Consider the following 14,755-nt stretch of genomic DNA (forward strand, 5'->3'; position numbering starts at 1 on the left):
CATGATTATCATTACCACTTACCTTCAGCCTCACAACATCCCCCAATTGGGGATGCCATAGTCTCACTGGCTCCAGACGGGAGCAGTTGGGACTCAAAAAAAAAAAAAAAAAAAAAATCATTATTACTATCGCAAAGATAACGTTTGATACATAATTTATCTACTGATATTGTTTTTGTTATAATATTAAACGTGCTTTTAAGAGACGTAGGTACAACTCACTTTAACACTTTTTGATCATCTGCACTTTTTACTCCAACCTCTGGAATCACTATTATTGGGGGAAAAATGAAGATGACATTTTGGTCTCCGATAATATTTTTTTAACAATAAACCCATCTAATCAGTAGGTATTGGGTTATGGCCGGGGTTGTGCGGTTAGGCAGAGTGGTCAGTGACGACATCTGAAAGTTTTTTTTTTAATTGTAAAAAAAACAAAAAATACCATCGGAGACCAAAATTTAATTTCCCTTCAAAAGAATCAGGAATATATCAGGAATCACTAGATGGAGAAATGTTACTTTAGGATCGAAGGATTTTTTATACGGGTATAAGTAAATAATTAAACATTGAAGTGCAATTTAAATTATATTTATAATGAAGTATCATGGTTTATAAATAACATTCAATATCACTCTGTTGGGAAAATACAGAACAAAAATTAAATATTTTAAGGCAGCGGGACTGTAGATTAACTACTCGTATTTTATTCCTGTTTTGAAGCAATTAATATTATATAACAACTTGTTTATTAAGGTGAAGAAAACACCTTATTATTACTGGAATCGTATGTAACATTTATCCGTTAGTTATAATAGAAAACGATGAATCGTAAATAAGTTATCCGCCACACATAAATAATGTTTAATACTAGTAACATATGAAAATATCACATATTCAAGTCACACAACTGGTATGACTTATCTTAGTAGAACGTTCAGCAATAATACCATCATTTAACATGGGTACTTTACTCAATTAATAATATTATTTATATTCCTAGTTTTAATAAATTTAACACGTATGGGTAGTCCTGGTCACCAAACTTTTCTTTGGTATAGTAAAAATGAATCACTTGGGGGAGTTACACTATGCCTTGTTGTCTTCTTGGAGGGATTCTTCCGCTGTAATTTGCTGTCCGAATTGGTTGAGAAATTCTAATACTACTCCGTTGGTCCAGCCAAACCCGCTTTGTACTATGTATTCTCCGCCACCTCCGAACTCTCCAGGGTGCTCTGCGTCATACTTCTCGAACATCTCCTCGTTCTTCTTGAAGCCTTTGTAGTTGACTCTCACCCAGAGCTCTGCCAAGTCTCGAGCCATTGCTTTGCCTTCTGGAAGGTTGGTCCCGTCGAGGGCTTGCACCAACATGGACTGTAAAGGAGGCCACGCGTTGGGGAAGTCCCACTGCTCTCCAGTACGGTCCAAGGAAGTAGGAATTCCTCCAGGATACCGCATTCCAGGGTTTGCTTTCAAATACTTAATCACTTTTTGGGAGTATGGAAGAAGTTTATCACTTTCCACGCACTTTGCCCACAAAGGTGCCACATTTGTCGGATAAAAGTATTTTCTTTGTTCCACGCGTTCTGCGTCGAGGTCGTACCAAATACCATCTTCGTCATTCCACAGCAGATCGTCGATAGATCTTCTCCAGATTTTGGCCAGCACCCACCATTCCCGAGCTGCACGAGTGTTGGAAATCAAGTTGTTGAGGTATCCTACGGTTTCTAGAGCTGCTGCGAACATTGAGTTCAGATCCACGGGAACGATGCGTCTTGTGTGAATGTCTGTTAGATTTCCTTCGTTGGAACCATCGGGCCTGATAAACCACCTGGCAGAAAAGTCCCAACCACTTTCTGCTGCACTCTTAAGGTCAATGTAGAAATCTTCACGTTTTTCTGTATCCAAATTATCAGCGTTAAGATAATCTTCTGCGTAAGATTCCGGTCTAGGACCGCTAGACGGAGCGTAATATCTCAGCATTTGGTATGTATTGCCATTTTTAGTTATTTCGATGGTTTTTTTTTCCAACCAATACTTCAGTTCCTGTTCGAGTGTTCCGATGTTTTGTCTGACCCAGGTCAAGTCTCCAGTGGCCGCAACGTATTTGGCCGCCATTGCGGTCAAGAGTGGAGGTTGACTTCTCTCCTCGTAATACACTCTGGCACCGTTGGGTACGTGACCAAACTTCTTGACCAAGAACACGAAATTATCAATCATTCCCTTTGCAGTTTCTGTCATTCCACTGATGAGGATGCCCTCGATGATCCAATAGGAGTCCCAGTAGTAGATCTCTTTGAACCTTCCCCCGGGAATAATGAATCCGTTGGGAATGGAAATAAGACTGTAGCGGTCGGGGTTTTCTGCGACTTCAGGACTGACTTTCCTTGCGAGTTCTGGCCAAATCGCGACCAAATCTCTTGCAAATTGTTTGAAAGTGGGATCGGAGATTTTGTTGATAAATGAAGGGTCGGGGTTAAAGTCTGTTGGTTCCCAGGGCATGAGTTCCTTGCCTTCTATGAAGTGTTCCTTAACGAATGTTTCGATCTGATCGCGAGATGGTTCCTTGTACTTCTCAATGAGTTGTTCGAAGTCTTGGAGGGTTTCATTTTCGGACTTGAGCATCCTGAGGTCGACGAAGGTTTTGGAGTCAGGGTAAATGCGTGCTGTCTGAACGGTGTGGAGCAGGGGTCCGGTGCAGTAAACGTTACTGGCGCATGGTGGCACTAGGGTTGAGCGCACCGAGGAGGAGGCCTGTGCCACGCAAACCGTCACCAGCTTCAGGATCTGCAGGAGTGAGGGAAACCTCACCATGTTGCCCTGTCGCATGTTGAGCTTGTTGGATGTCGCCGCTATTATCTGTTTGGGCCACCTGCGGTAAAGAAATCGAGAAAATGAGCATCGTAAACAGAATCTTATCGCATATTGTTTTATTATTTTCATATTATATAGATTATCAAGATTTCCAACTAACAAGATCCAATGAAGAATGTCGGAAGACAGATGGAAGCGTGAAAGGGGAAGAGGTCTGATAAAGAACGTGACTATTTAGATATGTTTACTAAACACAGCTTCAGCCATTAATAGCAACGTATGTTTTTTCTTCTTCAACGTATGGTCTCTCGCAAAGGCAATAACTTGGAAAATTATCCACACCTATCCGTGGATTACATATGCTATGAACTGCTTGATTTACATTACCTATGTTAGAAATCTATTTATATAAAAAGAGTGTCGGTGGCGGGCAGCGCGTATATGATCTGTATTCATTTTATTTCAAATCTACACTTTTATTCGAGATTAATCAAATTTTGCACACTCGACCTTCAAAATAAGAGGAATGTCACTGTCTACATGAGATTTCGAAAAACCACCCCATCTCTTTCACACCCTTTAAAGGAAAAATGTTGATAATTCTTGGCGAAATTTTGACATTTGACGTTCAAAATATGATGAAAATTACTCTCTACCTCCGATTTCGAAAAAATATGTGTAAAGCCCGGTCAACGCCAGAGACTATAGCTGGACACGATAAAAAAAATTCAGTAAAACGGAGTAATTTTATATGCATTTCTTGAATTTATAACAACACAAAAATTAGTTTTGGGAAATATGAAAAACCGTGTGTGAACATACATATATGTCTATGCCTTCGTCAAGGAATATACATATTTATAAACACTTGCATTTTAAAATATATTCTTTATAAAGCAAATTAAGTTGCAGTGATTAATACGTGCCACCGCAAAGTTACTGATTTCTAAAATGTCATTTTTTCACGCTGGGATTCGAACCCGCAAAATCTGGGTACAGGTCAAGGATCATACCGCTTCCCACGGAATTCTTTAAGAAAACAATAACTCCCACATCACTATCAAGCATGCTTGCCACTATTCAGTTGTAAAATTCTCCAACTAACACCGATTGCGAACGTTCACATAAATATAAACACAAGTCAACAAATGTAAACAAACGTCAACATAAGTCAATACACAAGACAGGAATCTGATAAGTTCATAAGACTCGAGCCACCGGTCTACTGTTAAATCTATACTATATCAAATAGTTATATGTGATCAACAAAATCAACTATAGCGTAATAATCAGTATAGAGAGGCAAGGATATAACACGGATAAAGTATGCAGGTACCCACCGGACAACCCGAACTCAACTGGAACGGACTTCTTGTGTCCGCCGTATTTATGACCGCGATACCAGATAGTGGATAGTACCTATACAATATAATAATACACTGTACCCATGACTATACCAAATTCCCACTACTACCTACACCAGAACCACTGACCTGTACCAGTCATGTGAATGTTGAACAAGTTGCCCCGATTTTATTGCCGCCGAATGTTTTTTTCAAAAGCAGCAGGTACACATAACTGCCTACCTTGGAGGAATAATATGTACCTATACTTCCTCCTCCTAGGTAGGTACCTTACCTGTCTGTACATTGACTTATGATAACGAAGATGCCTAATTATAAACACCTTTTCGTCATATCGTACCCTCAGGACAACGAAATTTTATCATTTTTGGCCAAAATCGACATTTTTGTACAAATTCATAATAATTTAAAACCTAATCCGAAATATGTCCAACTTCTATATAAATTCGCAGATAATTCTGCAACAAAGTACTATTAAAAATACTTTGTTTTTAATTTTTAGAACTTAGTTCCTCTTCATGTTAATTTATTTCATTCCTTTTTATAATAAATGATTACTTCATTATTACTCATTACTTTTCTTCTTTAAAAAAAAGAAAGAGCTGTCACGCGTAATAATAATTACATCGCAGAACTTTTTTACAAATAAACTGCTTTTTAATCAATTGATTAATAATGTTAACGAATATATAAAAGAAAAATTAAATGGAAATCTACAAAGAAAAACTTGATAAAAAATAAAAGAATACGCTTTTAACTATGGGTGTAAGTATATATATGTTTGGTGTTTTATCCCTTTATGATTTTTCCCCAAGCAACACATTAATTTCTCACAAAAACAGTCTAAGTTAATAAAACCCACATGAAATGATAATCAATAGAGTGGTGTATTGTGAAAGTGTCTCATTTATCCGAACTAAGGTTGAAATTTCCTAAAACTCTTGTAAAAGAGAGCTAATTTCAATGGCCTCTCAAGGGCCAATAAACCCGCTTTGATTATAGGATTAAGCTCTAAACTCAAATTTTGTGCACTCTACAGTACTTTAGGCATTGCAAAAGTTGATTCGGTCGGATACAAGATATATTGAAGAGTTGTGAAATGTGGAGAAAGAGTATAGATAATCATGTATTTAGTACCTATGCTTGGACAGTTACAGTCAAAATGTTGCCACTTTACGCAAGAGTGATCTAACCTCAAATTATCCAATGAAAATCAATGCTATTGAAATACGATAATTTCTTCAAAATTAATTTAATTCGTTAATGATTTGTGTTCGCCCATAAATGCAAAATCAGTGATGCGCTGTCTTTTTTTCTATGGCATAATTGATGATTTTTTTCTCTTATTTGTGTAATCAATGTAACGTCGAAAATAAGTGTAGATCACTCATTCTCTGAGGTGTGGATCAAGTCAATATCATGATTTCAAAGTGAGGGTTATACCACTCTTGCGCTAGCGGCCTCAAATGGCCTTCAAATTTTAATGAATTGTTTTCGGATAATTTTTATAGAGCCGCTTAATGAAAGATATTGCTTCAAGGGCGCTTAACCTGGCGTTAGTGACGTGGGGTGTGATAAAACCCAAAGAAATGTTTTTGCAAATATATCGGTATGTTTTATGTACAATATATTATGGGTAGGTACTTTTACCGAAATACAAATGATTTTTTTGGCAAACAGTTAAAAATAATTTAATAAATAATTAATATTAACAAAAATTTATCAAATTTTCTTTAGTTGAAATAAGTTATGGGGTTTCTAGATTCCCATCTCACCAACGGCGTCACATTTTTTTCTCTCTCTGTAATTCATGCAATCTTAAATAATCTTCTAAGCACAGACATAAGAATTAATAGACGAGAAGATAATGGCGAGGGGTAAAATCAACTGTTGAAGAACGAAGGGCGTAAGACTGACTGTGATTCGTCAATAAATCAATCTGACAGTAAATAGGCATCTCGCATTATAATATCACCATTTACTTCTTAAAAGTAAAATCTGCTTTTGAATGAATAGACATTTTTACATGGGAGCGCAAATTACTCGCCACGTTGTGAACAAATTTGCGAAGTCCAAATTCGGCAAAAAAATTCGGTTCTATTTTCAGAGTCGAATATTTCGTTTAAGTATTTAGTTAAGACACTTTTATAAATGTTCATAATTTACTTCCCAGCAACCAACCAGCTTTGTGTTCCGCGTCCAGACGTTTCTCGATGTGATAGTACCTATATGTTTCTAAAACTGATCTATATTATACGATGTGAATATGCTTAAAATAAAGTAAAAATAATGCTTATATATGGAATGTAATACGACAATTGGGTTTATTCTCTTTTTCACATCTATTTTTACAAGTTTTCATAGTACAAGTCAACATTTTGCCGTGTTATTTCGTAAAATGAACCGATGATGCCTCGACCATAGTTCGCACAAGAATGATGACGTCACGTTTTCAAATTTCACTTGAGGCCATACGCGAGCCCAGCCGGCTCCAATGGAACCGGTATGGGGAGTGGGGATAATACGCTTTTAATCACTTAGGGCAGGTCTACTAATATTCATATGTCTATGCTTCTAAGCTTCCTAAGAAATCTAAAAATAGGTATGCAATTTCGGACAAACACAAATAAATTAATGTAATGCATTTTGATTCAATTTACCTTATTGTATAAAAACAATTATCACTGTAAACAAACCGCAGTTCTTTCTTTGTTTCGCGCACTTGTAACAAACAAATACATAATGTAGATTTACTTGGTCGTGTCGTCGATTCGAGCTCAGTCCTTTAGCTATTCTGATAAGTCTTCTACAGCTACTGATAAGGAACCGCTAATCGCATTTTATCTAGTGAAATTTTAATTACACAATCTATGGGTATAAACAATATGAATAATCATCAAATTTGATTAATAATTTTGAAATAGATGGCAGCACTTGTTACTAATTTGTTATGATTTGATGATTTTAAATAATAATTACAACTAGCACCGTTGGCGGCCACATGAAGAACTAGCGAACTATTTAAGCTAACCGTCTGCTGAAAAATTAAACATGTCAAGCTGGAACCGATATTTGAAAAGCATAGAACAAATAAAAACACACGAAAAAACTATTCCAAGAAATTACAATATTGGAAATTAGAAAATTATACGATTAATAACTAATATGCCTTTTAATCTATAAAATACAAAACGGACTAATACACAGGAATTTAACATTTATGAAAACTTCAAGACAACATCACTAAGGACGGGTTGTTTCGGAGAATTTGAACAATTCATCAAATTTCAACTTTCATTTTCAAGTTCTGTGAAAGATTTTTTCAAGTTCTGTTTTTATTTCAGTTTTGTCAAGCAACTAGCCTATAATGATATAGTAACAGAACTTGAATTGGACTTTCACAGAACCCAAAAACGAACGTTGAAATTTGATGAATTGTTCAAATTCTCCGAAACAACCCGTCCTAATACAGTAAGACTGAAAGTGGCAAAAGAAGCATAGGCCATGAAAGTATGTATATACATTTACAATCTCCTTTCCGATAGCCTCAAAGCAGAGAATCATTTTTTTTTAAATTACTATTCAATCGTAAGACAATTGAACCAAATTATAATGTACTTTAATGTTGAATAATTTTATGATAAGATATTATGTATTATTGTTAAATTATTTAGCATTGAATTAAGTAATTAGTTGAGAGCGAAATATTAATATATTTTTAAAGTAAAATAAAAATAAATAACAAAATATGTTTGGTCTAATTTTTCTTAAGATTCATAGCATATTATCGAAATTTTATTGTTTTTTAAATATTTATTATTTTTATATAAAACATTGATATTATATTGATTTAACATAAGAGGGAAAATTCAAAAACACAGAATTGTTTACTATATAAAGGCATTCAAATGTTAATCTTAGTTCCCAGTGAAATCAAAAATTTACCGAGATTAAGAACATTGAAAGAAAAATTTAAGTATTATTTATGTAATAACGGAGAAAACTTACTGGTATAAAATATTGCTAATTATTAAGAATTTTTTGATTAAAAACGGGACTGCAGGTACTTAACGATTGAATTTATAGATATCCTGTTTCCTTTTAGTAAAAGGGGAATGTATTATCGCGATTTAGGAACACGTGTTCATAAAAATCTTATTTTTTTCGCATTTCATTATTATATAATCAAGGTAAGGTGCTAGTGCATGAATGCGTGTTCCAACATATTAGGAATGTACTAAAAGTTTAACCTCCAATCCCGTTTTAACCGGACGACGAAGAATTTGAAGAGATTTTGAATGAATCAGCAAATAAGCATTAGAAATATGCAAACTTTATAATAAAATATTAAAATGTTTCTATGTTTATATCAAACCACGAGAAGTGAATCTATTTAAAGTTTAATAAATAAATAATCTGCACTGTTCACCTATCATGATTATCCAACGTATTAAATGTATAAAAATTAACTAGACTAACAGACTGATGTTTCGATTTCGGCCAAAAGGAGTTTTGGCTGCTGTTTCGGTTTCGGCCAAAAATTAGCCGAAACTTCGGCTCAGACGAAATCTGCGTTTGTGATGTTTGTTTTGGATAATTTTCGGCTTTAATCGGGGGTAGCATAACTTTAAAAGCAATCGTCATATAAAAGTTGTCTTAAATGTTTAAAGAATTTGTTACGTGAAATATTATTTATTTTTGTCAAAGTTTATCGTTTAAATAATATCGTATTACTATAGAAGCTGATATTCGGTTTCGGATTCTGCAGAAACTAAAAGAGAAACCGATATTCGGTTTCGGTTTTCTTTACGGCTGAAATCTAGTTTCGGTCGGTCATTATAATTACCAGTTCAAGTTTATAGAGCGCCACGTCGTTTGAATTCACTTCCTTTCACATTTTCAATAATTTTATTTGGAAACAAAAACAAAAAATTAAAAACGGTACCGTTTTGATGTATACCTACGCGTTTTCCACTCATTTTGCTGTGGGTTTATAACATTTCTTCCAACGTTTGCAATACTTTTAAAGGTGAATGTTATTTATAGTTTATCACTAGAACAGTCATGTTTATATACTAAAACCTCGTGTAAAATATAACTGCGCCACAAACATAATAATAAATAATATAATATTATTTTCTACGTCAACGGATCGAACTAACCTCACGTTACGATATCACATTCGATACTGCTGCTTTACGTTGATTAGTTCCCTTCTATTAGTGCCGAGTTAGGTTGACTTACCTATTAATATTATCATTGCGAGTGTATTAATTTATTATTAGTTTCATAAAGCATCTAGTGACCTGGGACATTTCAGTCAGGGGTTGTCAAATTAATTATCATTTTTCACTATTTTATATTTATTTTGTATCGGAGCGGTAAGCTACTTGGCTAAAACCCGGTGTGGTTTGTCAGTGTCATCACTTGTACCAGTTAAATTTTTTATTGTATCTACTAATAATTGAAATAAAAAATTAAGAAGTGATGTTTTCTTACTTTTAACGAATATTTAGAAGCTCAATAGCTTATGATGGAATTAACATAGCCAGCTGAAAATATTTGGGTGGACCAATGTTAGTCAGAAAGAACTGTAAAAATTAATTTCGTCAGAGCCGTCTCAAATATTTTTTTATGCTGCGGGACACAGGTTAAGCGTTCAAAAAGAAGAAGATGATGGTTTGAAAGGGAGAAATATTATGTAAATAAAAATGTAGGATCGCGCTAAAATAAAAAATAAATATTTATATATACTCTTTTAAAATAGTGCAAAAATCTGTCGACAAGTGGCAATATTAAAAATACACTGAATTTTTCATACGTTTTCATATCCTAACATACGAGTAATATAACAACAAAAAAAGTATTTTTCATAATTTTCGGAGAATACTTTGCTATTTTTTTCTGTCGAGGAAATTTCATGTTATTACTGTATTGTCTTAAAAAATAATATAATTTTTTTAGGAACTTAAAAACTTAAGGTGTGAGAAATATGATATAAATAGTTAGAGATTCGTTCGGAATGCGGGGCTCAAGATTTGCAACTTGTTTGCAGAATATAAGATAGAAGATAAAAAACTTATTTAAGAATGCCATAGATTATAGCTCCGAACAGTTCGGACTCTTGTACGGTATCACAAAAATATTTAAGTATTTTGACTGAGAGTGATGCAATTCATTCATTCCGATAAGATAAAATTATTTTGATTCAAATAGATTTGTTGCGGAAATCTTGATAATATTTGTCAATAATTTACGTCTCATCATATAATTTTTTGTTATTTATTTTTTAAAAATTTGTATGGTTTTCATTGCTGAAATTAATTAGTTAGAAGCACAAAAAATGTTGTGAAAATAACAATTTTACTCAAGTAAAATGAAAGTTTTTAAAGAGATTTTTGATATTTTTTAGGAATTCCGCACACTGAAGCATCGTCTCATTTTGATCATGTTATTATAATGCCGTGACCGAGGTATGTTTTTACATGCCGCTTACAAACATGTAAATCAGTCGAAATATCTTCTGCTGAATCAGAAAGTCACCTTCAGCGTCACAATATTAGAGATGCCTAAGTCCCACTGGCACCGGGCAATTGGGACTCTTCTGCGGTAATCACACAAAAAGATACATTGAAATAAAAATTTAAAATCCAACGAAATTGAAATTGAAGTCAGTAGAAGCTACTAGACCAGATATGGTTCAAAACCACTCGTCTGATATCATCACCAAAAAAAAACCTTATAGAATAATGTTGTATGATATAACAAAACTCGACCTTGAATTGAAAGATATGAAAATAAGTTTTTTATATCGTTTTTATAACGAATGCCCTGGACCGTACAGTAATAATTGGGGAGGCAAGCAAAACAATGAAATCAATATCAGATCTGTGCATCTTGAAACAGAATAACCTTGACTTGTCTTAAACCGTGACATGAATCGCTCGAGTATGGAAACTGGCAACTAAGAGTACTGCCAACAGATGGAGTACGTTCAACTTTAAAAAAAGTATAATGAATGAAGTCTGACACTGACATTTAACATAGTAAAAAGGTTGGTATGGCTTAGTTAACCATCTGCGTGTGAAGATCTTTGAATGGACGAATAACGATGAAATCCAGCTGACTTTTTTTATATTATTCACTACAACTATTTACTATTCACTATAATATTCACTACACTATTTTTTTATTAATATTTATTTGGATTTTGAACTTTTTTGAATTATTTTTAATTTAATTTTTTCATACTTTTCAAAAAATTTCCAATTGTAACTTTTAAGTAGAATCAAGGTCATTTTACGTTACGTAGTTACCTCCGCAACCTCCCAATAGAGATATAATGATTTCAAGATCACTTATAACAGTTTTATTACCATTTTTCGAAACCACAATTAATATTGTATGTTTAACGGTATAAATAACACTTAAGAACAAACATATTCATAATCTACAAATTTTGTTCTGTTTGAATTGAATTTACTCACCAGCACAGACACCGGTCTCATTAATAATGAATCATAAAATTATATTAAAAATCTGTTTTTATAGAAATAAAATAATTTTTTAAAATTTAAAAATGTATATTTCCACGGCCAAGGATCGTACCCCGATCAACTGCTTGGATTGGGACTATGCTGACAATTACACCAACATCGGTAAAAACGGCGGCATAAATTCATTATAATATTTACTAAAATAATAAGATTTACTTATTTTTTATGTTATGTTCCTACATCACATCCGAAATCATATTTTTTTATAATTAATAATATTTTAGTAGAATCCTTCACGTGGATATGTAAATATATCATTTTAAATATATTCCCCTCCCTCTCCCCTCCACATACTTTCAGTTATGAAACAAAAACTTTATTAACTGGGTTAAGTAGGTTAGGTTAGGTTAGGTTAAAAAAATTTTCATCGTTTATAATGACTTTATATCACTTTTTAAAAGTGTGTTGAATTGTCTCTGTGTTGAGTTATCATGGAACCGTTTCGTATGATGTCATTTATTACAATTTTACATTTCGCGTAATATATTGACTACTCTTCCATTTACCAATATAATATTCAATTAAAAATACTTAACTTTGGTATTAACATTGAGATATATAGATGGAGCTAACATTGGCTTTCGAAGTATAGGCCACAAACATTGGTTAATTATCCGCTGTGAGATACCACGGGCTTTAGTCGGTATAAGCGCTTGCAGAGCTCATGTCTCCCGCGATAACTTCAAAATGCCGAGAAGCACCTTGAAACATTGTATCTACAAGTCGTACTGGAAAATATAGGGAAAGTAATGGTATAACTTTTCATCGGTTAATAGGGTTTTACCATAATCAGTAGTCGTGTAAATTGACTTTGTAATATAGTATGTCGGAAGGATTCGGGCGACATCAACAGCTGCCACAACCCCCCTTCCTACTTCTCCAAATGGAAACAATATTTTTGACTGATTTTTCAAGGAATGTAGACTTTGTATATATAACTCAACGGAATTAACTGTCTAATACTACCTCCATCTCTTTGAAAACCACTAATTTTAAATATCTGTGTGGCATCCAAAACTGCTTACGAATGACAGCTTCAGATGCACTTATAAATAGACTGTATGGATGAATAGCGGATGAACAAATAAAGGAGGGTAAGGAGAATATATGACGCGGAAAGTAATGGTAGAACAAGTCGATGACTTCCGATGACAACGTGGATGTTCAAGTGACAAGAGATATAATAACAAAAGACTGCATATGTCTTAGGTGAAATATGAATGTGAATGAAGCAAACGGTGTGTGCTAAGACAGGTTGCGTGGCGGTGTATCCTATCTGCCTACCCTTGCTAAAAACGGCGTGATAGTTAGTTAGTATTTAAGAATTTGTTACGTATCACTACAGCACGTACCAAAACAGCAGCTTTTATTTACATTACATATTTACAAATACTATTGATTTATGTTTGTTGAATCCACACCTTACGCACTCACGTTCCTCTTATAACGAATAATTGAATAAATAAAACAATTTATTTAGTCAACTCAAACAAAAAAGTTTTATTACATTTCCGAAAAAAAACACTCACCGAAAAAACCTATCTATACGTGTTAGTTATAACTTTTTCCTACGCTGGTAGGTAACTACGAATGACTTTTACTTATTTATATAAGCTCCTCTTACTTAAATATCTTATTCAATAACCCATCACTCGATAGTAATCTCCCGTTAATAAAATTAATATTCCTCGCACGTTCTAATCTGACTTGCTAAGGTCACATGTCTCGTGAATAACTCGCAGTTCATCACAATAATATATACAGCGCCTACCTCCCCATGCAATTATACATAAATGTACTCCATACTCATTATTCGTACCTTCATTCGCGGTTGCCACCTTAAAGTTGTATTTTACCAGGAAATATTTAAATCAAAATACCACACGTAACGTACTGTATTATATTTCCTGTAATATACCTGTGTAAAATTGTATTTGCTTTTCCTGGTTGTTTTAGCAAATTAAGAAATTACGTTGGGCTAAAGTTGTAATATATTAAGAGAGGTTTAAAATTGAGCCTATGAAGATGCACCATCCGCTTACTTCCGAAAAATTAAAGTTATTTTTATTGAATGTTTAAATAATGCGAAATTACTACACATAAAAAGGACAACTAAAGCTTCTTGGTCAGATCATGGGACAGAACAATTAAGTAAGATTGACCGCCAAAAACTTCGTTCTTCGCACACACTCGTTGCTCCATTCACATGCATTCAACGTACAACATACAACGTACAACATACAACGTACAACATACAACGTACAACATACAACGTACAACATACAACGTACAACATACAACGTACAACATACACGTACAACATACAACGTACAACATACAACGTACGTACGACCTAAATATTTGGTATACTTGATTCTGCCATGTCTTACTCTGGCGTCCCCGCTTTCTTCTACTATTCATATCGCACCCTATAATTTCTTCGTACATACGTTCTACAAGTCTAAACCATCCACCTGCCTTTGAGTCCTGATTTTGAGTGTATAGAACTGATAAGTGGGCATGTACCTACTGATGACAACAGATGTCAATGAAAAATATGAAAAATGTAGTAAAATAAGACTTTTTTAATATGTAGGTAATTCAAAGATACGAATACACTTATCAAAAGGTATACCGTGCTGCACAGTCTGCAGGGTAAACGTATTCGTTAATGATGGCCAACCTCCAATAAGAGAGTGCGTCAGAGAAAGAAGAAAAAGAAAGCGATAAAAAAAAGACTTCCTTGACTCTTTAGCTCTTATAACCAGCGTCGAAAGAACCAAAAAATTGACTAGCAGTGTGAATCGACAGAAAGCCAAGCCATTTTGTACCATTAATTTAAGCAGGTCAAGACACATTGACCTGCTTAAATTGCTGGTGCTCGACAGAAAGCCAAGGCATTTGGTACCAGCAATTTAAAGACACATTGGTATCTTGGAAGCGTACTGACAGATCTGAAGTGGCTAGAAGAGAAGGATCGCTCAAAGCAGAAAGCATAAGAGAGCAAACCTCAACATAGAA

The 14,755-nt window shown here is 34.1% G+C and overlaps 1 protein-coding gene across 8 annotated transcripts in view; it reads right to left on the minus strand.

Annotated features, from left to right (window-relative positions):
* Positions 1-602: 602 nt before the first annotated feature.
* The window catches only part of LOC149419410 (trehalase-like), a 99,133-nt gene continuing 84,980 nt past the window's right edge, over positions 603-14,755 (minus strand). For 3 of the 8 annotated variants that reach the window (XM_089637812.1, XM_089637820.1, XM_089637813.1), the window contains exon 2: positions 603-2,872. In XM_089637812.1, coding sequence (XP_089493938.1) covers positions 1,090-2,872 — 1,783 coding nt within the window. In that variant the 3' untranslated portion in view covers positions 603-1,089. Of the gene's footprint in view, positions 2,873-3,827; positions 4,103-4,154; positions 4,174-6,838; positions 6,957-9,142; positions 9,227-14,755 lie in introns of those variants that run through there. The other 5 variants (XM_089637818.1, XM_089637814.1, XM_089637819.1 and 2 more) reach the window with 5 other exon arrangements.

The sequence above is a fragment of the Hesperophylax consimilis genome, chromosome 12, assembly GCF_061612785.1.
Source record: "Hesperophylax consimilis isolate HC1 chromosome 12, BYU_Hcon_1.0, whole genome shotgun sequence".
NCBI classification, from domain to species: domain Eukaryota; kingdom Metazoa; phylum Arthropoda; class Insecta; order Trichoptera; family Limnephilidae; genus Hesperophylax; species Hesperophylax consimilis.